The sequence below is a fragment of the Ovis aries genome, chromosome 4, assembly GCF_016772045.2.
Source record: "Ovis aries strain OAR_USU_Benz2616 breed Rambouillet chromosome 4, ARS-UI_Ramb_v3.0, whole genome shotgun sequence".
NCBI lineage: Eukaryota > Metazoa > Chordata > Mammalia > Artiodactyla > Bovidae > Ovis > Ovis aries.
The window spans coordinates 120,548,585-120,573,549 of NC_056057.1; the positions used below are offsets into that span (position 1 = coordinate 120,548,585).

Here is a 24,965-nt window from a genome sequence, read left to right on the forward strand (position 1 = left end):
CAGTCGAGTGCCTACTTATGTGGCCGGCGCGGCGATGCTGGGACTCGAGCCCTCCGAGGGTGTTACTTCTGCGCGCAGGCGCCCGGCTCTCTCCGCCCTGCCCCACGGGGTCTGTAACTAGGGAGACTGAAGGGTCCCTCCCACGGGAAGACGAGAACAACCTTCCCGCTGCAGGCCTCACACCCGAGTCACTGGAAGAAGGGAGACTGCACTCCCAGAGGCTCCAGCGTTTTCTCGGGGAGACACCGAGCAGTTTCAAAGGCAACCAAACAGCGTCACACAAGCCGGGCACCAAACGTGAGCACCGCCCCGCCCGACCGGAAGATCAGCCCGGCCTGCCCTCCGGCCTCCGCTCCGACCCCGCACGGCGCGACTGAGGCCCGGCCAGGGCCTGCCAGGCGCCGGCCACGCAGTCACTCACCGAGCCGACTCCGGCCTGAAGAACTCTCAGCCCAGACATGGTCTGCAGTTTCTCCTTGTTGTCGGCTGCGGGAGAGATGGAGAGACAAGAGGTCAGCGAGGAGAGAAGAGTGCTCTCCAGACGCCTGAGCACCCCCTACCACCCAGCCCCACAGTCACTGCCTGCCTGGTTAGCTGTGGACGGCTAGCTGTGGAGGAGCCTGCGGTGGAGACCTGGGCAGAGGGCTCCCCACCCAGGGCAGGACGTGGGTCCCTCCCATAAACCATCCTCGTGAAATTCACAGCATCCTATGGAGCCTGGACAAGAGACGGGAGGCAGGCCTGCCGCCCGGAAGCTTGGTTTGCACGACAGGCGGGTTGCAGGTGTGTAATCACTGGGGGCTTGTGTTCACAGACAGACTCACCAGCCGGGGCCCTGACTGAGCCTTCCTCACCCGCTCCCAGGGCTGTCTGCCCTCTCTGGCTCCTACCCCTGGCAGAACATCCTGTAAGGACCCATCTCCAGCACTACCCTTGTCCTGGTTTGCTCCTGACTTAGAATGAGCAAGACTCTCAGAGAATGAGTTACCCTCCGTATCAGACCAAGTGGAATGGGCCCTGGAAACAATTAGCCGCCGGAGACGAAGCCCAGTTAATCCCGACACCAGCACGGCAGGCGCGCGGTCCCCACCTCCTGGAGAGGGAGTGTGTCACAAGGCAATTGACCTTGGCTTATGATTCTGCGGGAATATTCTTTCGGATAAAGCCCATGTCATTTTGGAAATGAAAACCAGAAGAAATAGAATTTTACTGCAAACCCTAAGAAGGAAGAGTGCATTGCAATTGTGATTAATGCAGAATGAGATAGCAAAACAACAATTACTTTCACTCTTATTGTGAAACACCTCCGTGCATCTTAGGGGATGGAATTATATCTTTCAGAGGGATACACACAGAGCCTGCCATAGCCACCTCCCCAGCCTCCGGGGCCCTCTCCTTGTCTGGCAGAAAGTTTTCCTTTGAACAAATGAATGTTATTTCTTACATTTAGGTAATTATGGGAGCCCTGGGGGAGGCAGACACAAACCCAGGGGTTACTGCACAGCACTTTAAGAGGCTGTAAGCTGGGGAGGGGGTGGCAGGGTGGTGAGGGGGCAGCGGCTCAAAGGTAAGCCTTGAGTGGAGGATATTCTTTAAGAGATAGGGTATAAAGCAATTGATTTTAATGTTCTCCTGCGAACAAAGGAGGCATTTTACTGAATGACAGGCTACTTTGGGGGGATAATAGTGAGTCTTCAATAGGCTGAGGACACAAAGCACTGAAGATGGAATTAGACGTGCTCCACTATCGCTGCCGAGAAGGGACAGGCGTTCCAGGCGCAGGGTGAAAAGCCAGCCGGGCAGGGAGCCTGCATGTACCCAGCCAGGGGTCCGCACACCTGCCAGGAAAGGCCGGGGGGGACTCCTGAGGCTCAGCCGCCAAGGATCCTCGCCATCCTCAAGTGTGCCCGCGGAGAGCTCCCCCAGCTGCCCACCTCTCAGGGGGCCAGCCAGGGAGCCTGGGAACTCAGCCTCGCGCTGACAAAGGGTTGGTTCTGCTCTAAACGATTTTCACTGGGAACGGACACAGCACTCAAGGGGGCCGTCCCGGAAAAACCAAACAGGTGGGACAGACAAAATGCTGGGTCCAGTGTGTCCTGCAGGCAGCCAGAACATCCAGGGTCTGCTGGGAGGGGCTGGATGTAGCCCAGTCCCTCCAGCATCGGCCGGAGGGATCCCCACCTCTCCGGACAGTCCATTACCACCCATAGAAGCCCCAGGAGCGTCCCCTGCTCGGCAGGGGCCCATCCCTGCCTCCTGGGTCAGGACGCGCGTCTGTCCCCGCTCTCTTCTCATTTGCAGAGTCTGCTCCATCCTTCGATCCTGCCGTGGCCCTCACGCGCTGCAAGGTGTTAAAACCCCTCCGTAAGTGGGCCTCGTCTAAATAAGCGCACGTGCACAGGCGCGCGCGCACACACACACACACACACACACACACACACACACGGGCGCGCACGTGCACACGGCATATCCTGAAGCGGCACCCTGCGGGGAGGACCAGCCACCTTCGATCAGCTTCATGCTAACCCACAGACTCTGTTCTGTGGCAGCCGTGGTTCAGCGAGTGGTGAGTCTGCCCCAAACACCCCACACCACCCACTTCTGTCTCGTTGTCCAAGAACAGCATGAGCCACCAGTGCCCCCCTGAGGCTGCCCACCCCCTCCCCGACAGGCTCTTTCGCCTTTGCTGGGATGCTCACAGGGGCCTCCGGAGGCCACAGGCACCTTCTCCGAACGACTCGAGCTAGAGTCCCAAATCATGCTGCCTTGAGTTGGACTCCGGGGCCACCTCCAGCCCACCTCCAGCCTCAGCCAGAGGGCAGCAGTGCCCGAGGCGCCGCCTGGAGTGGGAGTCCTCCGAGAACCGCCCGCGTCTTCCCGCTCTCAGCCGAGAAGCCTCCCAGGCAGTGCGGCTCCCGGCCGCACGCGTGTCCCCTCGGCGGCTGGCGTGTGTGCGTCTAGGGCCCTAAACGCTCTTCTTCAAGTCTCAGGTTCTGGTGTGACCTCAGCCTTGGGCACCAAGTCCTTTTTAGCAAAGCCTGTCTCCCTTTTGAAATTTCTCGCCGGTGGGGTGGCCGCCGCACACACGCTCTGGGATGGTCCCTGTCTTCCAGCCTGTGTCAACGGTGCCGTCTGTATTAGGCTGAGCCCTTTTGTGGTTGTTTATTTACATCCATTTATTGTAGCTCACGTTGATCTAAAAGGACCAGGAGCCTGTGGGTCTTCAGCACGCTCTGTAGGTCTCAGCCATCCTGAGTCCTCCCTGCGTTGCTCTTAGACAGTCAGCACTGTGTCCGTTTGCGCCAAGGCTTCCTGGCCCAGCTGCATGGACTCCGTCTCATGTGTCCCTTCTGTCGAGTGGAGGGGATCTCGCATGTTCACACATCGTGTCCCTCACCCAGACGTGTGCCTTGAGCTCCGTCAGGCATCCAGACCTGGCTCCCGGGAACTGACCCCCATGTGCCCCCTGCCCAGCTCCCCCTGGAGACACAGGGGAGATGAGTTTCACCCTCCACAGGGCGTGGAGCTCATCTCCACTCCCAGGTGGGGCTGGAGCCTTTCAAGGGGACAGAGGAGCCCCGCTGGGCCTGGATGTCCTGCTGGACGTCGGCTCCAGATTATTTTTATGGCCAAACATGGACCCTGCGCTGGTGGGTGTGAGCGCCAGCAGGCCAGGACGCAGAGACTCCGGGAGACGCTGCTTTAATAAAGGCGAGAACAATGCATAAAGCCCATTCTTATCTTCACAGGAGACAAAAAGGGTTTCCAAACACAAAAAGAAGTCCTTTAAAATTAAATTCGCTAGATGAAGGATATGCAAATTACCTGGAGGAGCAGAACCCCACAATGTTCTCAAAACTCCGCAATAGCCTATTTAATTAGTATTTTAATTTATCAGAATAATTCTTCGCACTTGACAATTTATGCAGCATTCCATATAATTAAGCACGTAGCTACAGTGGAATAATTTTGCCTCCTTCTTTATCCTCGTGATTTTAACCTGAAAGGCTGTGCAGAAGTCTCTTCTGTGATCTAAATTGCTACAGGGACAACTTAATGGCCGTGCCCGTTAGAAAGCGGGAGTGGGGGAGCGGGGCTGGGCGGCGGGCGGACGGGGGACCCGCCGCTTCAGGGAGGCGAGCTGGCTTCTGGCAGAGACAGAGGCGCCGCTCCCGGGTGCGGATCCGCACGCCTGTGCTCGTCTGCCCGAGGAGACACGCGTCTCTCTGCCCCAGCTCCCACCAGCGGCCTTTGCAGAAGTGAACAGCCCAGAGCATCTGGGGCACTGACGGGACCCCCCGCCCCGGCCCCAGCCTTGCTGAGATCGGCACGGCCTCTGGTCAACAGCCCGGGGAGGGACTGGACCTTTCCTTAGAGATGCCAGCTGCTCAGAACTTGCTGGGCGAAGCTAGGCCTGGGAAGGGGGCGGATTGGTAGGAAAGTTGATGCCACAGTTCTGGGAGCCTGGCCTCCCCCTCGGCTCTGAGTTGGGGGCCCAGGTGAGCAGCAGTCCCCCCAGGCCCCAGGGGAGCTGCGAGTCGCCTGCCCGAGGACGCACGGAGGCCCAGCCCTGGGAGGGGCCCCTCCTCTGTCTCGGGCCCAGCGAGGCACAGGCAGGGGCCCCAGCAGCGAGTCCACCTGCAGACCCCAGGGCAAGGGTCGGGGCCCCGCAGGGCGCGAGCACAGGTGCGGGCATCAGCAGGGGCCATCTGGCCAAGCTGCAGGCCTGGGGAGGGGCCAAACCCTGCTTGTCCTGTCTGCTCATCCCTACCCCACAAGCCTTTGAGCTGGGGCGGGTCTGCATGTCAAGAAAGAGAGCTGGGGGGAGAAGACACACCTTAGTTGACTTGTCCATCCTGCCCCGCAGCCAGAAAGCAAAGCCTTCCCGCCTGTGGGGCTGAGCCCGCTCTCACTTCCCAGCACCCTGGTTTGCGGTTCTGCAAGCTCTGCAGGCCCCTGTGGACCATCACACAGTCTGCGCGGCCGAGAAGCATTTCGCAACCGGAAGGGCATCTGTCGGTCTCTGTTTGTCTGTCTGGGCAGAATGTCACACATCAGGCCCCCGGCTCATCGCACTGGCAACTAGATGGATGTTGAAGTTGAACTTCCCACACTTTATTTTTATAAAATGACTACAATTCGATTACAGTTTAAAAAACAGGATAAAAATTCAGCTTTATTTAAACACTTTAGATTTAAAGCTTTGTTACTTATTAATTATATTTTATTTTATAACTCTAATAGTTCACTTTAACTTTTTAAAATGTCTTTTTGAAGGGATATAATTTTAATTTGCAATTTCATGTGTATCTTATATTTTGATGAAAATAGTTTCACATTTTATACAGTGTGTGCAATTACAGCTGGATTATTTCTGTCGAAATGCACAGATTTTTTGAAAATGATTTTTGCTGTTTCTCACTTATTTGGCTGCAACAGGTCTTGTGACATGCAAACCCTTGAGTTGTGGCACGTGCGATCTGGTTCCCTGAGCAAGGATTGAACCCAGGGCCCCTGCACTGGGAGGATGGCGTCTTAGCCACTGGACCACTTGGGAAGTGCATAGATTTTGTGAAAATCTTTTTTAAACAATGTTATCAGTGATTTTGCGAAACAAAGGGAAGAAAATACATTTATAAATAAATATGCTATAATTTAGGAAGTGTATGTCTTTAAATCATTACACAAAGGTCTGTATAGTCAAAGCTATGGTTTTTCCAGTAGCCAAGTACAAATGTGAGAGTTGGGTCATAAAGAAGGCTGAGTGCCAAAGAACTGATGTTTTCAAACTGTGGTGTTGGAGAAGACTCTTGAGAGTCCCTTGGACTGTAGGAAGATCAAACCAATCAATCCTAAAGGAAATCAACCCTGAATATTCATTGGAAGGACTGATGCTGAAGCTGAAGCTCCAATACTTTGGCCACCTGATGTGAAGAGCTGACTCACTGGAAGAGACCCTGATGCTGGGAAAGACTGAGGCAGGAGGAGAAGGGGACGGCAGAGGATGAGATAATTAGATGGCATCACAGACTCAATGGAGTTTGAGCAAACTCTAGGAGAGAGTGGAAGGACAGAGGAATCAAGATTGCGGGGAGAAACATCAACCTCAGATATGCAGATGACACCTCCCTAATGGCAGAAATCGAAGAGGAACCAAAGAGCCTCTTGATGAGGGTGAAAGAGGAGAGGGGAAAAGCTGGCTTGTAAGATCATGCATCTGGTCCCATCACTTCATGGCAAATGGAAAGGGAAAAACTGGTGACAGATTTTCTTTTCTTGGTCTCCAAAATTACTGTGGATGGTGACTGCAGTCATGAAATTAAGACTCCTTGGAAGGAAAGCTATGACAAACCTAGACAGCATATTAAAAGGCAGACATCTCATTGCCAACAAAGGTCTGTCTAGTCAAAGCTATGGCTTTTCCAGTAGCCATGTATGTATGTGAGATTTGAACTATAAAGAAGGCTGAGCACCAAAGAATTGATGCTGGTAATTGTGGTGTTGGAGAAGACTCTTGAGAGTCCCTTGGACAGCAAGGAGAACAAACCAGTCCATCCTAAACGAAATCAGCCCTGAATATTTATTGGAGGGACTAATGCTGACGCTGATGCTGAAGCTCCAATACTTTGGCCACCTGATGTGAAGAACTGACTCACTGGAAAAGACCCTGATGCTGGGAAAGGTTGAAGGCAGGAGAAGAAGGGGACGGCAGAAGATGAGATGGTTGGATGGCAACACTGACTGAATGAACATTAATTTGAGCAAACTTTAGGAGATAGTGAAGGACAGAGGAGCCTGGCATGCTGCAGTCCATGGAGTTGCTAAGGGTCAGACATGACTTAGCAACTGAAAAGAACAATCCTATAACCAAAGAAGAAATGAAGTTAGTAGGTAAACATCTTGATTCCAGCTTGTGATTCACGGTGTCCTCTGTATATTGAGTTAAAAAAGCAGGGTGACAATACACAGCCTTTCTATTTCTTTATTTTGGTCATGGTATCTAAGTTTTTGAGCAAAGAGTCACAACACTGTCAACCCTCTTGCTAACCTTTCATACAGTAAAGCATCTGCAGTTACATTCCACTTTTGACTCCCAATATGAAGTTGAAAGTTGAAAGTGAAAGTTGCTCAGTCGTGTCTGACTCTCTGCGACCCCATGGACTAAACAGTCTGTGGGATTCTCCAGGCCAGAATACTGGAGTGGGTAGCCTTTCCCTTCTCCAGGGGATCTTCCCAACCCAGGGATCAAACCCAGGTCTCCTGAATTGCAGGCAGATTCTTTACCCGCTGAGACACAAGGGAAGCTTCTTTTAGTTGTTGCTTCTTTTCTTTTATCTTGACCATTTACAATGGAGATTTTATCAGTTTTTTTCCAAAAAGAAATACTTCTGCTTTTTATAAAACATTTTTTATATTTTATATCTCCATTTTATATTTTTCTCTATTTCAGTCATTTCTGCTTCTATCTTTATTATTTCATTCCTTCCACTTTACTTGGGTTTATTCTGTTCTTTTTTTTCTAACTTCTTAAAGACTCAGTTATTTAATTTTTCTTTCTTTTCTAACACAGTTAAAACAATAAATTTCCCTCAACTTGCAGATTTAAATGCAAACTCCCAGGTATTGAAACATACTTTGGTATTTCTATTATGCATTAAGCATTATAGCTTTACAATTTGTATTTTGATATATACTGTTTCTCTCTCTTTCATGCTGTATTTATTATTTAGTTGCTAAGACGTGTCTGACTCTTTGCAACCCCATGGACTATATAGCCCACCAGGCTCTTCTGTCCATGGAATTTCCCAGGGATGGAACCCAGGTCTCCCGCCTTGCAGGCGGATTCTTTACCGTCTGGGTCACCAGGGAAGTCCAGTACAATTCTCGGTGGGCGCAGTTCCCCTGCAGCGATACAGGCACGGCACTTCTGCCGCCCAGTCTCCTCCCAGCTGCTGAGGGATCAGCCGCAGGCGGGCTCTCTTCCCTCCTGCAGTGCTTGTCTTTCTCAGCTGAGGGATCAGCCGCAGGCGGGCTCTCTTCCCTCCCTGCATTGCTTGTCTCTCTCCTTGGCCACTGATAGACCTTCTCTTTGTCTCGGGTGTCCTGCAGTTTCTCTGGTATGAGTCTGCACGTGGAATTCTTTTTCGCTCCACTAGACTTCTTGAATCTGAGGATTCATGTCTTTCATCAGTGACGTGATTCTTTAGCCATTATATCTTCAAACACTGAAGCTTGATCACTTTCTGCCAAGAATACTTACCTTTTTCTTTTCTTTACATGCTTTCCATTTCTTTCCCTCTCTCTCGGCTGCGTTCTGGATAATTTAGTCCGCTCTATCTTTTAGTTTATGAATCCCCTCTGCAACTAGATTTAATCTGGCGTTAAACTCACCTCCTGTGTTTAAAATTTCTATAATTATATTTTTCATTTTAAAAAGTATCTTTGGTCATTATTAAGACTCTTGATCTTCGGGTTGTGTTAACTTCCTTTTGTATTCCTACAAACAGACTAAGATTCTTGGGTTCACTAAGAATTCTCCTAGTCAGTGTCCGAGGTTTCATTCTGACCGTGCTTGCAGGCAACCTTTCTCATGGTGTCTTATTCTCCAGCATGTTCTGAAATTCCTATTTCTGGAGGTTTTAACTATGGGACTGCTTTGAGGACAGAGAAAAAGCGGCGTTCCTCCAGAGGATTTGCACTTCCTTCTTTCAGGCTTCTGGAAGCCCACTCAGTTGGGGCCCCAGTTTAAAATGAGATGTGTGCTTTGGGTTTGTGGTCAGCAGGTGGCGTGCAGCCGGACAGATGCTCCCTCAGGGCTGGGCATGCTCCCTCGGGGCTGGGTGTGCTCCCTGGGGCTGGGCGTGCTCCCTGGGGCTGGGCGTGCTCCCTCGGGGCTGGGCGTGCTCCCTGGGGCTGGGCGTGCTCCCTGGGGCTGGGCGTGCTCCCTTGGGGCTGGGCGTGCTCCCTTGGGGCTGGGCGTGCGCCCTGGGGCTGGGCGTGCTCCCTCGGGGCTGGGCGTGCTCCCTCGGGGCTGGGCGTGCTCCCTCGGGGCTGGGCCTGCTCCCTGGGGCTGGGCCTGCTCCCTGGGGCTGGGAGTGCTCCCTCGGGGCTGGGCCTGCTCCCTCGGGGCTGGGCCTGCTCCCTGGGGCTGGGCCTGCTCCCTGGGGCTGGGCGTGCTCCCTCGGGGCTGGGCGTGCTCCCTGGGGCTGGGCGTGCTCCCTCGGGGCTGAGCCTGCTCCCTCGGGGCTGGGCCTGCTCCCTGGGGCTGGGCCTGCTCCCTCGGGGCTGGGCCTGCTCCCTGGGGCTGGGCGTGCTCCCTCGGGGCTGGGCGTGCTCCCTGGGGCTGGGCGTGCTCCCTGGGGCTGGGCGTGCTCCCTTGGGGCTGGGCGTGCTCCCTGGGGCTGGGCGTGCTCCCTCGGGGCTGGGCCTGCTCCCTGGGGCTGGGCCTGCTCCCTCGGGGCTGGGCGTGCTCCCTGGGGCTGGGCGTGCTCCCTGGGGCTGGGCGTGCTCCCTGGGGCTGGGCGTGCTCCCTCGGGGCTGGGCGTGCTCCCTCGGGGCTGGGCCTGCTCCCTGGGGCTGGGCCTGCTCCCTGGGGCTGGGCCTGCTCCCTCGGGGCTGGGCCTGCTCCCTCGGGGCTGGGCCTGCTCCCTCGGGGCTGGGCCTGCTCCCTGGGGCTGGGCGTGCTCCCTCGGGGCTGGGCGTGCTCCCTCGGGGCTGGGCGTGCTCCCTCGGGGCTGGGCGTGCTCCCTCGGGGCTGGGCGTGCTCCCTCGGGGCTGGGCGTGCTCCCTGGGGCTGGGCGTGCTCCCTGTGGCTGGGCGTGCTCCCTCGGGGCTGGGCGTGCTCCCTGGGGCTGGGCGTGCTCCCTGGGGCTGGGCGTGCTCCCTTGGGGCTGGGCGTGCTCCTGGGGCTGGGCGTGCTCCTCGGGGCTGGGCCTGCTCCCTGGGGCTGGGCCTGCTCCCTCGGGGCTGGGCCTGCTCCCTGGGGCTGGGCGTGCTCCCTGGGGCTGGGCCTGCTCCCTGGGGCTGGGCCTGCTCCCTCGGGGCTGGGCCTGCTCCCTCGGGCTGGGCGTGCTCCCTCGGGGCTGGGCGTGCTCCCTCGGGGCTGGGCGTGCTCCCTGGGGCTGGGAGTGCTCCCTCGGGGCTGGGCGTGCTCCCTCGGGGCTGGGCGTGCTCCCTCGGGGCTGGGCGTGCTCCCTCGGGGCTGGGCGTGCTCCCTGGGGCTGGGCGTGCTCCCTGGGGCTGGGCGTGCTCCCTCGGGGCTGGGCGTGCTCCCTCGGGGCTGGGCGTGCTCCCTCGGGGCTGGGCGTGCTCCGCACCACCCTCATACCTGGTGACCACATGGGCTTAGACCGAGCGGATGGGGGCCGTGTCGCCCGGTGGCTCTGGGTGGCCCCAGCGGCCTGTGTGGGTCCTCACCACCCTTCTGGGTTAGTCCCACCCTGGGTCTTCCTCCTGCCCTCCACAGTCTCCAGGGTCACGGACGCTGCAGTTCAAGTGCGCCCTGCTTTGAAAAGTCCTCTCAAGGTGAAGGCCAGCCTCCCGCCTCAGCTCCCTGTCTTCACTCAGTCTGCCGGATCGCTAATGTGCTTGCCGTCTTTGCAGATTGACATGTTGGCATTTTTGTTGCTTTCTGAACGAGGGTTAGTCCCAGTACCTGGCTTTCTGGGTGCAACGATGAAGCGGAGAAACTCCAGCCACCCTCTGGGAGGCCGCCACCCCTGCACTGACAGCTTCCGGTTAGCGGGCTTTGAGCAAAGTGGTGGGAATGGCAGATACGAGGCGTGCCACTGCAGGCAACGGGCAATGGGGGGCGGGTGTGCTCACTGAGCTGCGTCTGACTCTGCAACGCCATGGACTCCGGCCCACCAGAATCCTCTGTCCATGGCAGTTTCCAGGTAAGAACACCAGAGCAGGCTGCCTTCTCGTCCTCCAGGGGATCATCCCGAGCCAGGGTATGTTACACTGAACATCACTACAGGTAAACGCGTGTTACATGCTCGGATTCTTCGGTGTCGCGTGTGGCCTGCTGCAGGGGCGCCTGTGTGGGCTGTGGGGCGGGGCGCCAGTAGCTCCTGCCCTCCATGTCATGCAGAGTCTGGACAAGGTCCTTCCACCCAACCTGCACGCTCCTGAGTCTCTCTTCTACAATTAGGGAGCTGCCTGGGCCTGACCAACCCCAGAGCAGCCGGCTCAGAGACAGGTGGAGTCATTCCAGGTTCTCAGTGAGGCCGCGGGCACTCAGCCAGGCCGTCCTGACCCCTGGACCTCACCCCTCCAGGCTCTCAGTGAGGCCGCGGGCACTCAGCCAGGCCGTCCTGACCCCTGGACCTCACCCTTCCAGGCTCTCAGTGAGGCCACGGGCACTCAGCCAGGCTGTCCCGACCCCTGGACTTCACCCCTCCAGGCTCTGAGTGTGGCTGCGGGCACTCAGCCAGGCCGTGCTGACCCCTGGACTTCACCCCTCCAGGCTCTCAGTGAGGCAGTGGGCACTCAGCCAGGCCATCCCGACCCCTGGACTTCACCCCTCCAGGCCCTCAGTGAGGCCGTGGGCACTCAGCCAGGCCGTGCTGACCCCTGGACCTCACCCCTCCTGGCTCTCAGTGAGGCCGTGGGCACTCAGCCAGGGGGTCCTGACCACTGGACTTCACCCCTCCAGGCCCTCAGTGAGGCCGTGGGCACTCAGCCAGGCCTTGCTGATCCCTGGACCTCATCCCTCCAGGCTCTCAGTGAGGCCAAGGGCACTCAGCCAGGCTGTCCTGACCCCTTGACCTCACCCCTCCAGGCTCTCAGTGAGGCCGTGGGCACTCAGCCAGGCCGTCCCGACCCCTGGACCTCACCCCTCCAGGCCCTCAGGGAGGCCGTGGGCACTCAGCCAGGCCGTCCTAACCCCTGGACGTCACCCCTCCTGGCTCTGAGTGTGGCCGTGGGCACTCAGCCAGGCCGTCCCGACCCCTGGACCTCACCCCTCCAGGCCCTCAGGGAGGCCGTGGGCACTCAGCCAGGCCGTCCCGACCCCTGGTCATCTTTGGCCTGAGGACGACTGAGATCAGAAAGAACCACGTGTTCCAGCGCAGCGCTCGGCTCCCGCCCCGTCACCGTTTGTTCACAAGCAGAGGATGCGGACGGTCCCAAGCAGCTGCTGAGAGGCCTGAAGAGCACCAGCACTGCCCCGGCCTCAGGCGGTGAGCGGCCGTGGCACCCCGACCATGGGGCGCTCCCAGCTTCCGGAGCAGAGCGCCGACGCACCCGAGCCTGCTCGCAGGGCCCCTGCGTCTCGGAGCTCAGGCCTCCAGTCCGCAGTCCAGACCCGACCTCCTCTGCCTACCCCCCCGTGTGAAGTGGAGTGCTGAACACATTCAGTCCCAAGTGCCAAGTGGGCCTCCTAGAGCCATCCTCCCTTGGGGACGACAGCCCGACGCCAGCCCATGCCGTGGGGCCCCAAGGAAGGTCCTCCCGGCCTCGCCTTCCAGCCCCGACTGAGTAAAAAGGCTCTTATCTGCCGGGTGTCCCGTGAGGTCTCCCAGGAGAGGCTGGGCTTTGGTGGGGACAGAGCTTCATCGCACGGCGATGACAATGACAAGCTGGTAAAAGCTGTGTCAGCTTCAATTTCCAACTCATTTTTCAAATTATTTTAATTAGATATTGTTTCAATCTCACTTACATTAATTTAATATCTGATATCAACATTTCAGTTTTCAATTTGTTCAAATGATTTTTTCCAGGCTGCCTGGCTGCCTGCAGTAATTTAAAATACAATGTTTATCTTCAACAATTTTCCATGCGTGGGTCCCAGCAAACTGCGAGTCCAATAAAAGTGATGAGGGAGGAGGGACCTGGTGTTCAGGAGAGATGGAGGTTTGCCTTCTTGCCGTTCATCTCTAGACATTAAAGCAGGTAGAGCAAGGGCTAGGAGCTCATAATAATAAGATTTTCCACCAATTTCACTGTGTAATTGGCTTTCCCAAAGCAAATTTCAGTGAAATCTAACAAAGGTGTTTTTATTATAAGGTATCTAAACAGCCACATTCCCTCATCAACACATCTTTCTGATCGATTCTCAGCCATCAGGCCTTTAACCTGCCCCCACAGGCGCCTTCCCCCCAGAGACACTGTTGGAGCTTTCTTATACTTTTCACTGTATTTTTGTTCGCTGGTGCACAGACACTGGTAAAGACACGCTTTTGCTAAGGTGAACGTGAAGTTAAGTCAGGCCTCCACATCACAAAATGGGGGAGTCACAGGGCCTCAAGTGCCTTCCTAAGAGGAGAGAATTAGCTAAATTCCTGAAGTTGATAATTAGAAATATGCAGATCAAAATGGTTTTTGAAAAGTCTAAAAAACATAAAAGAGTAACTGTCATCTCCAACTCACTTGGGAACAATATGAAACCAATACAACCTACATGGCAGAATGAAATAAGAGACGGGAAGGAAGCACAGAAAGGGAAAGCATGAAACAGAATCATATATCTATCTCATCATGACAGTCGGTGTAGAGAGGTTAAGTTACACAAGGACAAATCCTCTCACTCAGGCCTAACTATATGTTATCTACAGAAAGCCCATCTAAAACAGCAGTTCAGAAAGAGTAAGAGAAATGAGGCAAACATAAACAAACGAAGCAGTGGTCAAGGCATCAGCATCAAGGCCATGCATACCTTTCTAAGTGAAATGAGGTAATCGCATATTAATGTTACAAGTCCCCAATGAAGGTATAGTATTCATGAACCAGCGTGCGCCAAGAAATAAAACAAAAGGCTGAAATAATAAAGAAGAGACTCCTGCTCAGACTCAGAGACGGACGCTCTGACTGACGGTTCAGAGGCCCGGGAGCAGAGCCCAGCGCTCTGCCCGCACAGCACTCCCTGGGGGCAGCCCCCGGGGCAGGTGCCATCCGCTGGCCCCGGGCAAAGAGCAGCCGGACTCGAAACTGGTGTCTCCAACCCACGGGGCGCACAGAGAGTCCTAATAACCCAATTAATAAAAATAGCTCAGGAGCAGTTGGGCAGACTCCCTGGAATAAAATCAAAGTCATAACTGGAAAGATATTGGGTCTCAGAGAAGGCCTTCATGGTACCCCCAGAGTAAAAACTTGCATCTCTAGGCATAACCTAATAAAATTAGAAATGAACAGCAACAGGAAATAAACTCTCTAATCAGCTGGGCACGGAAAAGTACGCTCTTCAATAACTCTTAGGTTAGAGAATAAATCAAAGCTGTGGTTACTGGACACACAGGAAACGATGATGGTGAGGTCCCGGCAAGTGTGAACCGTGGGGGTGCCGCGGCGGGTGGACCACCCCCACCTCCACTGTCACGTAGGAAATGAAGGACACAATAGACCAGGCATCCGAATAAGGAGTCAAAAGTGAGATAGCTGAAACTCGAGGGAAGGAGCAGAGACAAGTAATAAAATTATAAATTAATAAATCATACAAGGGAAACAGGACTGGTGAATGAATCCAAGAACTTGGTTTTAGGGAGGAAGACACAAAAACTCTTACTAGAAGTCTAACATGGCAGTGTTAAGATATCCCTAATCCGAGAATTACTAAAAATTGATAATGAAAATAAAACATAAACACAGATACAGTGGAAATTTGAGAGTTGTAAGCTAATGATACCACTTAGTATATAAAAATATCAGAACTCATAAGGAATGGAACTATGAAGAAAGAAAATATAAATCACTAAACTGGTCAAGTATGAAGAGAGAAACTCTGAAGAAATAGAAAAGACTGTCAAAGAAACTTCCTCCAGGATAAGCACGAGGCCCAGACTGAGGAAGCAGAGCGGCTCTGAAACTGAGCAGGTCTTCCCGGGACGGACGACCCACCCCATGTGCTCCATCTGCCTTTGTCTGCAGGAAAATTTTAGTCAAAGAATAAACAAGAGAAGTGAGAAAATGCAGAAAGAAAGGAAAAGAGTCAAACAAGACAAAATAATAGGAGTGTAGCCACTGAGCAACGCCAAGGGCCTCTGGCTCCTCCTCCAGGGCTGCAGGTAATATTCTGAGCCTGTCCTTTGAGCTGTCTGCAGCTACTGACACCGCCACCAGGTGGAAGAAGCCAGCTGCGTGCTGCCCACCAGCACTAGACCTCAGTCGGGCTGGAAGCAGAGGTTTGGGAACGCTGACCCCCGATCCCGTCACCACCAAACAGCCAGGAGGATGTCCACAACCTGCTCACACACCTTGAAGCCCTCTCCTGCACCGGATGTTTAAGAATCTTTCCCCAAAGCCTTCAGGCCTTTTAAGCACGAGCTGCCCATTCTCCTTGCCAGGCCCTGCAATAATGCTGCCCTTTCCTTCACCATCATGCAGGGGCAGTAGGGCGGCTTTACTGGGCTGGGTGAGCAGACCCAAGTTTGGGTCAGTAACAGCTCTGAACACTGTGGAGTGAATGACCCTGCTCGGCTCCTCTCGGGGCTGCGGCTGGCATGGGAGCCTGTGGAGTGAGCGGTTGGGGCTGGAGCCCCTGGCGGCCGAGGGCAGCCTGGGGACTGGCCTCACGGCCCCACGGCCGGCTGACCTCTTCTGGCTTCAGCGTGACACTGCAGACAGGGCCGGTGGGGCCACTCTAGGACTGCCCATCTCATCTCTGCACTTACAGAGCTGCATAGGAGGGGGCCGCTGACCTCAGACACAGGGGCCAGGGCAGCTCATGGTGGAGGGCCGGCCCCTAACTGGGGGTGCATGGGCAACCGTCGACCATGCGCACAGGGTGGGTCCGGGCAGACCAACACCTCTTACGAAAATTAATCCAATGAAAGAAGAAAATGTAAATTGTAAGACTAAATAACCTCTAGACGGTAACAGAGGAGAAGACGTAGGTGACCTGGGCTCAGTGATGACGTTTTAGACACAACATGGACAGCATGATCTATAAATGGGACTTCATTACAGTTAGGAACTTCTTCAAGAGACACTGCAGACAACGGAAAGAAAAGCTAGAAGACATTTCACAAGTCGCATCTGACACAGGATGTGTGTCTATACAAAACATACAAGTACCTTAAAAATGTATGCAGAGCACTCTTAAAACTCAATAGTAAGGAGACAACCTAATTAAAAGTGTGCAAATGACCTGAACAGACCTCAACAAAGCAGCTAGACGGTAAACAAGCACCTATGAAAAGATGCTCCATGTCACACGTCATCAGGGAAATGCAAACTAAAGCAGCAAGGCACCACCACACACCCGCCAGAAAGGCCAAATGTGAGCCTCCCAACACCGAACGCCAACAAGGACGTGGAGTAACAGGAGCCCCCGCTGCTGGTGCAAACGCAAAACGGGACAGCCACTCTGAAGAAGACGGCAGCCCACTCCAGGATTCTTTCCTGGAGAATCCACGGACAGAGGAGCCTGGCGGGCTACAGTCCATGGTTTTGCAAAGAATCGGACATGCCTGAAGTGACTTGGCACAAATGCACAGCCACTATGGAAGACAGTTTTTCAGTCAATTACAAAACTGAACGTAATCTTATCAGACAATCCAGCAATCCCACTCCTTGATATCCCCCCAAAGGAGCTGAACACCATATCCACGCAGGGCTGCTCAGGGATGTCGATGGCGGCTTTATTCACAACTGATGCTAAAACTTGGAAGCAACCAAGATGTGCTTCCGAAGGTGAAGGGACAAATGAACCGTGGTCCATCCAGACAACGGAGTATTATTCAGCGCCAAAATCTAATGAGCTATCAAGCCCTGAAAAGATCTGGAGGAAACGTAAATGCCTATCGTTAGGTGAAAGAAACCAGTCTGAAAAAGCTGCACAGATCCCAACTACATGATGTTCTGGAGAAAGCAAAACTATGGAGCAGAAAGACCAGTGGGTGTCGGGGTGGGGTGGGGGATGGACCGCGGAGCACAGAGGCTCCATAGGGCAGGGAAAGGCTCTACAGGATGCCGGAAAGGGGAGACACGGCCACGGACGCTTCTCAAACCCACAGAACATTCGGCACGACGAGTGACCCCTGCTGCAAGCTGGCTTCAATCAATAATCAGGCGCGACCCGTGCGCCAGCCAGTGCTGCGTGTGCACAGCGGGGATGCTGAGGGAGCGGGGACAACCAGCCTGAAAGCCCAACATGGGGGCAGCTGTTGGTGTGTGAAGTGCAGACAGCCCTGGGCAGACACTCAAACATCTCAAGGACTTCAGGAAAAGGGCGTCCTCTCAGAAAAAGATGATCACCGCAGAGGGAAGTTTGGGGGAAACTTGAGGAGCGATTATTATTTTTCCACCCCAACTGACTGCTGTTCGGTGTCTAACATCGCAAATACAGGATTTTTAATTTTTTAAAAGCAGGTGACGGGGCAGTGGGGGCGCTCCCTGCAGAGGCTGGGTTCCGGCCGACTCCTTGCCCCGTGCCCTGGGGCCCTTGCACACGCTGACCTGCAGCATAGATGAAAACAGGCCTCTAGGCCACGGTCCTGCTGCACGAGAGGCCAGGGCGGGCAGCACCCAGTCACCCCTGGGAAACTGAGGTTGCAGAGGAGATGACCTGCAGAGCCAGAGAAGACTCTCACGCACGGCCAGGTGCTGGCTGCGACGCGACCCTCTGCTCTTGCCAAAGACGGCTGCCCAGGTGCCCGCTCGGGGGGCCCCTCCCTGGGCAGGGAGCAGCATCAGCGTTGGGCTACACCCTTCGTTCCGAGCCTCGGGGGCCGTGCGAGGGGGCTGATGCCCTGTGTGTGCCGTGCTGGCATCAGCCGAGTGGGGAAACATCTTCAATATTTCAGCTGACTGCGTCCCCGAGTCCAAGCAACGCTCATCCTCGGGTCCCTCGCTCACAAACATCTCTCTGCTCTGCTTCATTATGAGTGGTGTCACCAGCACCGGCGCCCTGGGCCCAGCTGACCCAGGGTCTCCCATCACTGGCGGTTAAAACCCCTCTCCACAAAGCGACGCTAATAAAGACCCCAGAGACTGCTGACTCAGACGGACACGCGTATTTGTCACCAGAGCCTCACGTGAAATGCAGCCTAAATGGTGTGTGTTTCAATGCGGGTCTATAAATAAAACATCATTCTGGGTTTTTCATCTTTATTCCAACACGCTGAAGAGCTCAATATTAGAGCAGTTCCACTGGGAAATTCTTTAACCCCAAGCTATAAAAATCAGATAAGCCACCGGGAACCTTCCTATGAGCCGGCGTGGGTGTAGCGGGAGCAGCTGGCGCTTCGTTTCTGCCTGAGATTGAGGCAAGAGCAGCAGGGTGTGTCCGGGCCGGGAGCCGGTGGGGCTGGGGGGTGGGCGAGGCAAGCCGCCGGCTGTACCCTGGGGAGGCCAGCGGTTCTGCGGAGGGCAGGGGTGCGGGACCTGCCCCCCACACAGCTGGAACCGCCGAGAACATCATCACATCGTCCCTGCAGTCCAGCTGGTCCAGACTGAGGCCAGGACCAAGCTCTGAAGCATCTGAGCTCAGTGTCTGGGGCAGAGCCAGACCTCGGAGGGCCTGACTCTCAGCCCCTCAACGACGGACGAAACACAGAAACTTAGAGAAGCGGTCACATCTGCAAAGGGCCCTGACACGTGGAAGTACTGGGCTCCAGCCTCTCGGTTAAGGTGAACCATCTGAATACAGTTTTGGTTCCAGTGGCACCTCTTCAGGCCCTGTGGCCCGAGGGGGGAAACCCTGTCATAAAGGTCATGTTGGAAAGAAGGGGTGAGGGGCTCAGAGCATCCCCAGTCTCGGCAGGGACCCTCCTCACCAGGGGCAGGACCAGAGCACAGAGAGGGTTGGGAAAGCTGGGGGGCTTCCTGGGGGGACACCCTCCCGTTAGTCCTCCTTTTCCCTGACAGGGGAGCTCTCAGACAAGCATTGCAAGGAAGAATCCCAGGTTCGGCGCAGAGGCGTCTTCTTCCATTGAAGCTGCTAGGCGAGCGGCCCGGGGCGGGGCGGTGGGGGGGGGGGGGGGGGGCGGGCAGCGGCTCCTCCATGACTGCGGCTCCGACCCCGGGACCCCCATCCCAGGAGGGCCTCTAGAGGCCCCGCGTGTGGTCCCGAGTCGCAGCCAACAGAGGTGTGCCCCCCCCATGGTGGCCATTTCCGTTCCTGAGCCCCAAGAAGACGAGTGTGGGCTCCCCAGGCCTTCCTGAGCCCCAAGAAGACGAGTGTGGGCTCCCCAGGCCTTCCTGAGCCCAAAGAAGACGAGTGTGGGCTCCCCAGGCCTTCCTGAGCCCAAAGAAGACGAGTGTGGGCTCCCCAGGCCTTCCTGAGCCCCAAGAAGACGAGTGTGGGCTCCCCAGGCCTGGAGAGGTGCCCCAGCTGTACAGGGTGCCACCAGGGTAAGAAGCCCTGCGTCAGGATGCCGAGCTGCACTCCCTACCCTTCAGCTCGTCCAGCTGCAATGAACGAGGATGCGTGGGCCTCACACTCGCTGGGTGATGAGAACAAGGCAGCTGAGGCTCGAAAGGGCATGCGCCGACGTCCATGAGCCATTGGGGGCCGGACCTCACTGCAGGGGTTAGATCTTCTCCAGAACTTTCCAGGTCCAGTAAGTCTAGACAACTGACGTCTGCTCCTGGTGGTCCCTGCACCATCCGGGCCTGCCCGGGCTCTGCTCGGAGCTGCCGCAAGGACCCGTCTCTGTGGCTGCCCCCTGGGGGGCACATGGGGACCGCGGGTCACCCTGGACGGGGCTTCTCGAGCTGTGGGCATGCAGGGGTCACCTGCAATCTTGTCAGAATGCAGACTTTTGACGCAGGAGAGCCTGAATTCCTGGCAGCTCCAGGTCGAGGCCTCGAGAAACAAGTGCCTAATCGCCCCACCCGAACCTAAAACAATCAGGACAAAATGAAGTGATGTTTTTAGAAAGGGGAAGAACACGGGCAGCTATTCGAAGCGTTCTTCGCCAGATTTCCCTTATTCTGAGTAATTATAAGCCCCTTCTCCCAGGGATGAGAGGGTTATTTCCCTACAAAACACACTTTGCCCTTTTGCCATAATTTCCAATACGTGCACAATAATTAAGGCGTATCAAGAGAGGCTTTGCTAAGCTCTCGAGTACGTCTGTGACACACACGAGTCGATTTGATACATGTTTATTTCCTGTAACTGTCTTTGCCCTTGCGTGACCACTGTTACCACCTACGGCCCATTTACCCAGCACCTCTCCCTCCACCAGCCTGCCCGTCCTCACGGCCAGAGGAGGACGCTGTTCCATGTTCTCAGGTCCCCAGAGTGCCCCAGCATGTGAAGCAGGAGGAAGTGGCGCCCCACGGCCACCTAGAGGCCGGAGAACCGAGATAGGATGTGGTGGCTGGCTGAAGATCCCAAGCAAGGAAGAGCCTTCAGCACAGGCCTCCCCCCGCACCCCGACAGCCCACAGCCAGGCGCCCCTATTCCACTCCCCCCTGCCTCTCTGACAGGGACCCCCTCATGGGGGGACCCTGGATGGGCTCAGGAGACCCAAAGGCCAATGCGAGGGGACCCCCAGTCCCTGAGGACAAATGTCCTGACGGCTCTGGGCCTCACCAGCTCCTCTGATGTCGAGGCCCTGGAGGGTTTCCTGAGCTCAAACACAAGGAGCTGCCACGAGACCGGCCACTTTTCCCCTGGAACGCCCCTTCCCTCATCCCCCATCTGTAGTCCCCCCACCTCATTAAACACATTTATTCACAACCCTTGGACCTCTCTTCCCAAGGAGCTGTCCCTGCCCCCCCCCCACAATCTTCCTCAGAGGGCCTGGATGCAGGCGTCCCCTGGACCCATGCCGTAGGGACCCACCATCACCCCCACGTCCACCTGGGCAGGTGAATAGCATGCCCACCCATGTGGCCAGGCCTGAATCCAGGCTCAGAGGCTCAGCCTGGGGGCCGCGGCCCCAAACAAGGGCTAACGTGCGGGGCTCCCACGCCCTGCGCCTCCAGGAGCCTCGGGGAGAATCAGGGACTCACATTGGGGTTGCAGCTGCGGTTTCACCCCAGGTGAACCCAGATGGCCCCGCGGAGGGAGCCTCAGGGGCCCTGTGGGGGAGTTCTGGGGACTGCAGAGGTGTGCACAGCCTGGCCCCTGGCCCACGTGGTGGGGTCTGCACTTCCTTGAAAACACTTCCGTAAGCCCCACTTGACCACAATCCTAAAATATTCATGGCGTGCAGTGTGTCAAATGGCAGCAATTAAAGCGAGTCTGATATATTAATATTTGATCACGAAGGCGGCATACCCAGGGCCGTAGAGGCCCTCAGGACGTCGTTGCTTTCCCGCAGGGGCTCTGCTCGGCCGCACCCTCGCGGCCAGACCTCCCCGGGGCGGGAGCGTCCACAGGGAGGCCAGGGCCACGGAAGTGAGCAAGAGGGAGAAGGCGCGCGTGTCTCCTGGGACTGCACGCCGACTGGGCTCCTGTGGATGAAATGTCTGTGCTTGTGGGAACGTGAAGGCTCTGTTGCCCACATCCCTACTGCTTCCCTGTGTTTAGAGGCTTCTTTGGGCAAAAGGCAGACCAGTTCCCTGCACAGGAGTCGGGATGCTGAACCTGACCTCAGCTTCCTCCCCCTCTCCCCGGGAGGGTGCAGGCACAGCCCTGCCCTCCCTCCTGCTGGACCAGGGCTGGGAGCAGAGGAGCCAGGACTTTGGAGGGCTGAGGGGCCTGCTGCAAGAGGGGGTCTCTAGACCCTGAGGCACAAACGTCAGCGCCCATAGCACCAGGACATGGCCCCAGTGCCTCCAGGCGGTGGGGCCTGGTTCCAGCTCTCCAGGTGGGTCTCTGGGCTGACCGACACCTTTCAGAATGGACTCGGTGGCTCACACCAGGCTCTTCTGCTGATGGCAAGAATTCTGACTGCTACAAGATGCTGGGGCGAGCAAACGACAGGGTCTCTGGAGGGTTGTTGCTGTTCCGTTGCTAAGTCGTGTCCGATCCTTCGTGACCCCATGGACTGCAGCCCGCCCGCCTCCCCTACCCTCCACCATCTCCCGGAGTTCTCCAGCGTGTGACACGCAACAAAAAGGCAGGTCCAGGAGAGAAACCGTGATGCCGAGGAGGGTGTGCAAGCTTGCGGCCTGAGCGGAAGCAGCAGGGGTCAGGGGACTCTTCTCTGCTCCCAGTCTCCCAGATACACGCGGAACAGACACTTAGAGAATCTCGGTTAAACAGTGGCTACACCGCTTGTCTCCCCTGTTCACAGGGGCCTAGGCGTCCGCTTGGGGTGAAAGCACCTATTCTACCAACCGAGGATCAAAAATGCTTGAAAAAAAATTCCAGAAATTTCCAAAAAGCTAACTTGAATTTGCTGTGCATGAGCAACTAGTGACCTACGGCTTACACTGTATTGGGTGTTACAAGTGACCTGGAGGGGATTTCAGGTGTGTGTGAGGACACGCCCAGGCTGTACACAAACATGACCCCACCTATACCGGGCATGTGAGACCTGTGGATTGCGGAATCAGCCAGGGGTGGAATAAGCCCCCTGGGGATGCCGACGGCCATCTGTAGAAATGGTGCCTAAATCAGGAATGCCACCAGTTCCACTGGTGGACACTGGTTAGGGAGGCCCTGGTTTTCTGCTGCTTCTTGTTATCTGATATGTGTCAGATTTACAGAAGAGTTGTAAGAATATCATGCTAGAATGCTGGAAGCCCTTCACCCAGACCCCTCCAATAGTTTATCCCTCTGTATCCCTCTTGCCAACTCTACATTTATATTTTATTATCCTCAACTGAGAGGCAGACATGGTATCCCTTCAGCCTAAAAACTTCGGTGTGTATTTTCCAAAAGCAAAGGCATTCTCCCACATAATCACAGTACAATTATCAAGATCAGGAAAATGATGTTGATATGGTACCAATATCTAATCAACAGAATTTATTTAGATTTGTCCAGCTATCCCAGTAACATTTTTTATGACAAGACAAAGCCTAGATCACGCATCACATTGGGTGGTCCTATCTCTTTTAGTTCAGTCGCTTAGTCATGTCTGACTCTTTGCGACCCCATGACTCACAGCATGCCAGGCCTCCCTGTCCATCACCAACTCCCGGAGTTCACTTGAACTCACGTCCATCGAGTCCGTGATGCCATCCAGCCATCTCATCCTCTGTCGTCCCCTTCTCCTCCTGCCCCCAATCCCTCCCAGCATCAGAGTCTTTTCCAATGAGTCAACTCTTCGCACGAGGTGGCCAAAGTACTGGAGTTTCAGCTTTAGCATCATTCCTTCCAAAGTATACCTCCAATTAAGAACAAGCTCTCAGGGTCCCCTCGTCTCTCATAATGGTAGCATTTTTACTGTGTGCTCGTCAGTTATTTTACTCTGTGTTGGAGAAGGAAATGGCAGCCCACTCCAGTATTCTTGCCTGGAGAATCCCATGGATGGAGGAGCCTGGTAGGCTACAGTCCACGGGGTCTCGAAGAATCAGACACGACTGAGCGACTTCACTTTCACTTTCCTTGATTCAAGTTTGTGTGAGATGCAGGCTTTGCATTTCGGCAAGAGCATTGTGGAAGGGCATGTGTCAAGGGGCAGGGGTGTGGCCTGCCCCCCAGCACTTTGGGTGCCATGCTAGGGTCTTGTTAGCCGGATGTCCCCATGGAAACGTCACCACATTCCTGCTGGAGTTAATTCCTGTGATGAGTCCATCCTGCTATCCCTCAGAATGGTACCCAGTCATCTTCAGAGGCATTGATGATTCCGGTCTGAATCAAATACCATCAAGATGTATTTGACTTTACTGTAAAGAATATCAATTTTTAAGCACTAAAGGAGATTTTAAGCATTAATATTAATGGGTGAATGTAGGATCCTTCCTTCCGTGGAATAACGAGGGAGGAGGGTCTGAGCAGACAAGCTGTCTGCGCCTCAGTCTTCCCTGCCGTCATCTGCATGGGACAGATGGACAGACGTCTGCCTGCCGTCTCCGCAGGCTTCCCTCCCCCTGTCCTCCGCCCCTCCGCACAGCCTCCCTTGGTCCATGGCCTCTTCCTGGGAGGGCAGACGAGCGCGGGAGCCCTCTGGCTCCACTGTAGGGTCATATGGCTCTCCTGCCCCCTCGTCCCGAGCCCTGCTCTGCCCCTGGGTCACTGAGAACCCGCCACTTCCTGCTGCCCATTCCTGCAGAGGTGGGTCTCCACCTGCTGGCTCCTCCCTCAGTGGAAGAGCATCCTTTGGCATTTGGAGAGTCACAGTCCAAGCCTGCAGATTCTCTCGTGCTGAGCTGACGTGAAAATGCCTGCATTTCACCCTATTTGAGAGAATGTTTCTGACGGATGTACAGCTCTGGGCTGACTTTTTATCCCCTCGCAGAACTTTTAGGATGTTAAATGGTCTCCTGGCTTCTATTGTTTCCAGGGCGAAGTAAAGTCACCTGTCAGCCTTGTCGCCCCTCTTCAGAAAGAGAAAGCAATGTGCCTCTGTTCCCGGCGGTTTAAGATTTTCTGGCTTTGACATCTGAGCAGCTGGAGTGTGATCTTCTTAGGTTGGTTCTGTTTTCGCCGATTCTGTGCCGAGTTCACTGAGCTGCTTTTCCACAGATCTGGGGGGCGTGCACGTTGCTCTTCTTCCGTGAGCTGCTCCGGCTCCTCCTCTCCTCCCGGGGTCCCTGAGCTGCTCCGGCTCCTCCTCTCCTCCCCCCTGAGCTGCTCTGGCTCCTCCTCTCCTCCCCTCTCCTCCCGGGGTCCCTGAGCTGCTCCGGCTCCTCCTCTCCTCCCCCCTGAGCTGCTCTGGCTCCTCCTCTCCTCGCCCCTGAGCTGCTCCGGCTCCTCCTCTCCTCCCGGGGTCCCTGAGCTGCTCCGGCTCCTCCTCTCCTCCCGGGGTCCCTGAGCTGCTCCGGCTCCTCCTCTCCTCGCCCTTGAGCTGCTCTGGCTCCTCCTCTCCTCGCCCCTGAGCTGCTCCGGCTCCTCCTCTCCTCCCGGGATCCCTGAGCTGCTCTGGCTCCTCCTCTCCTCCCGGGATTCCTGAGCTGCTCCGGCTCCTCCTCTCCTCGCCCCTGAGCTGCTCCGGCTCCTCCTCTCCTCCCGGGGTCCCTGA

At 55.7% G+C, this 24,965-nt stretch overlaps 1 protein-coding gene across 3 annotated transcripts in view; it reads right to left on the bottom strand.

Moving 5' to 3' along the window:
* The window catches only part of PTPRN2 (protein tyrosine phosphatase receptor type N2), a 618,076-nt gene that overhangs the window by 250,077 nt on the left and 343,034 nt on the right, over positions 1-24,965 (bottom strand). For all 3 annotated transcript variants that reach the window (XM_042249105.1, XM_042249106.1, XM_027968410.2), the window contains exon 12: positions 422-486. In XM_042249105.1, coding sequence (XP_042105039.1) covers positions 422-486 — 65 coding nt within the window. The remainder of the gene's footprint in view (positions 1-421; positions 487-24,965) is intronic.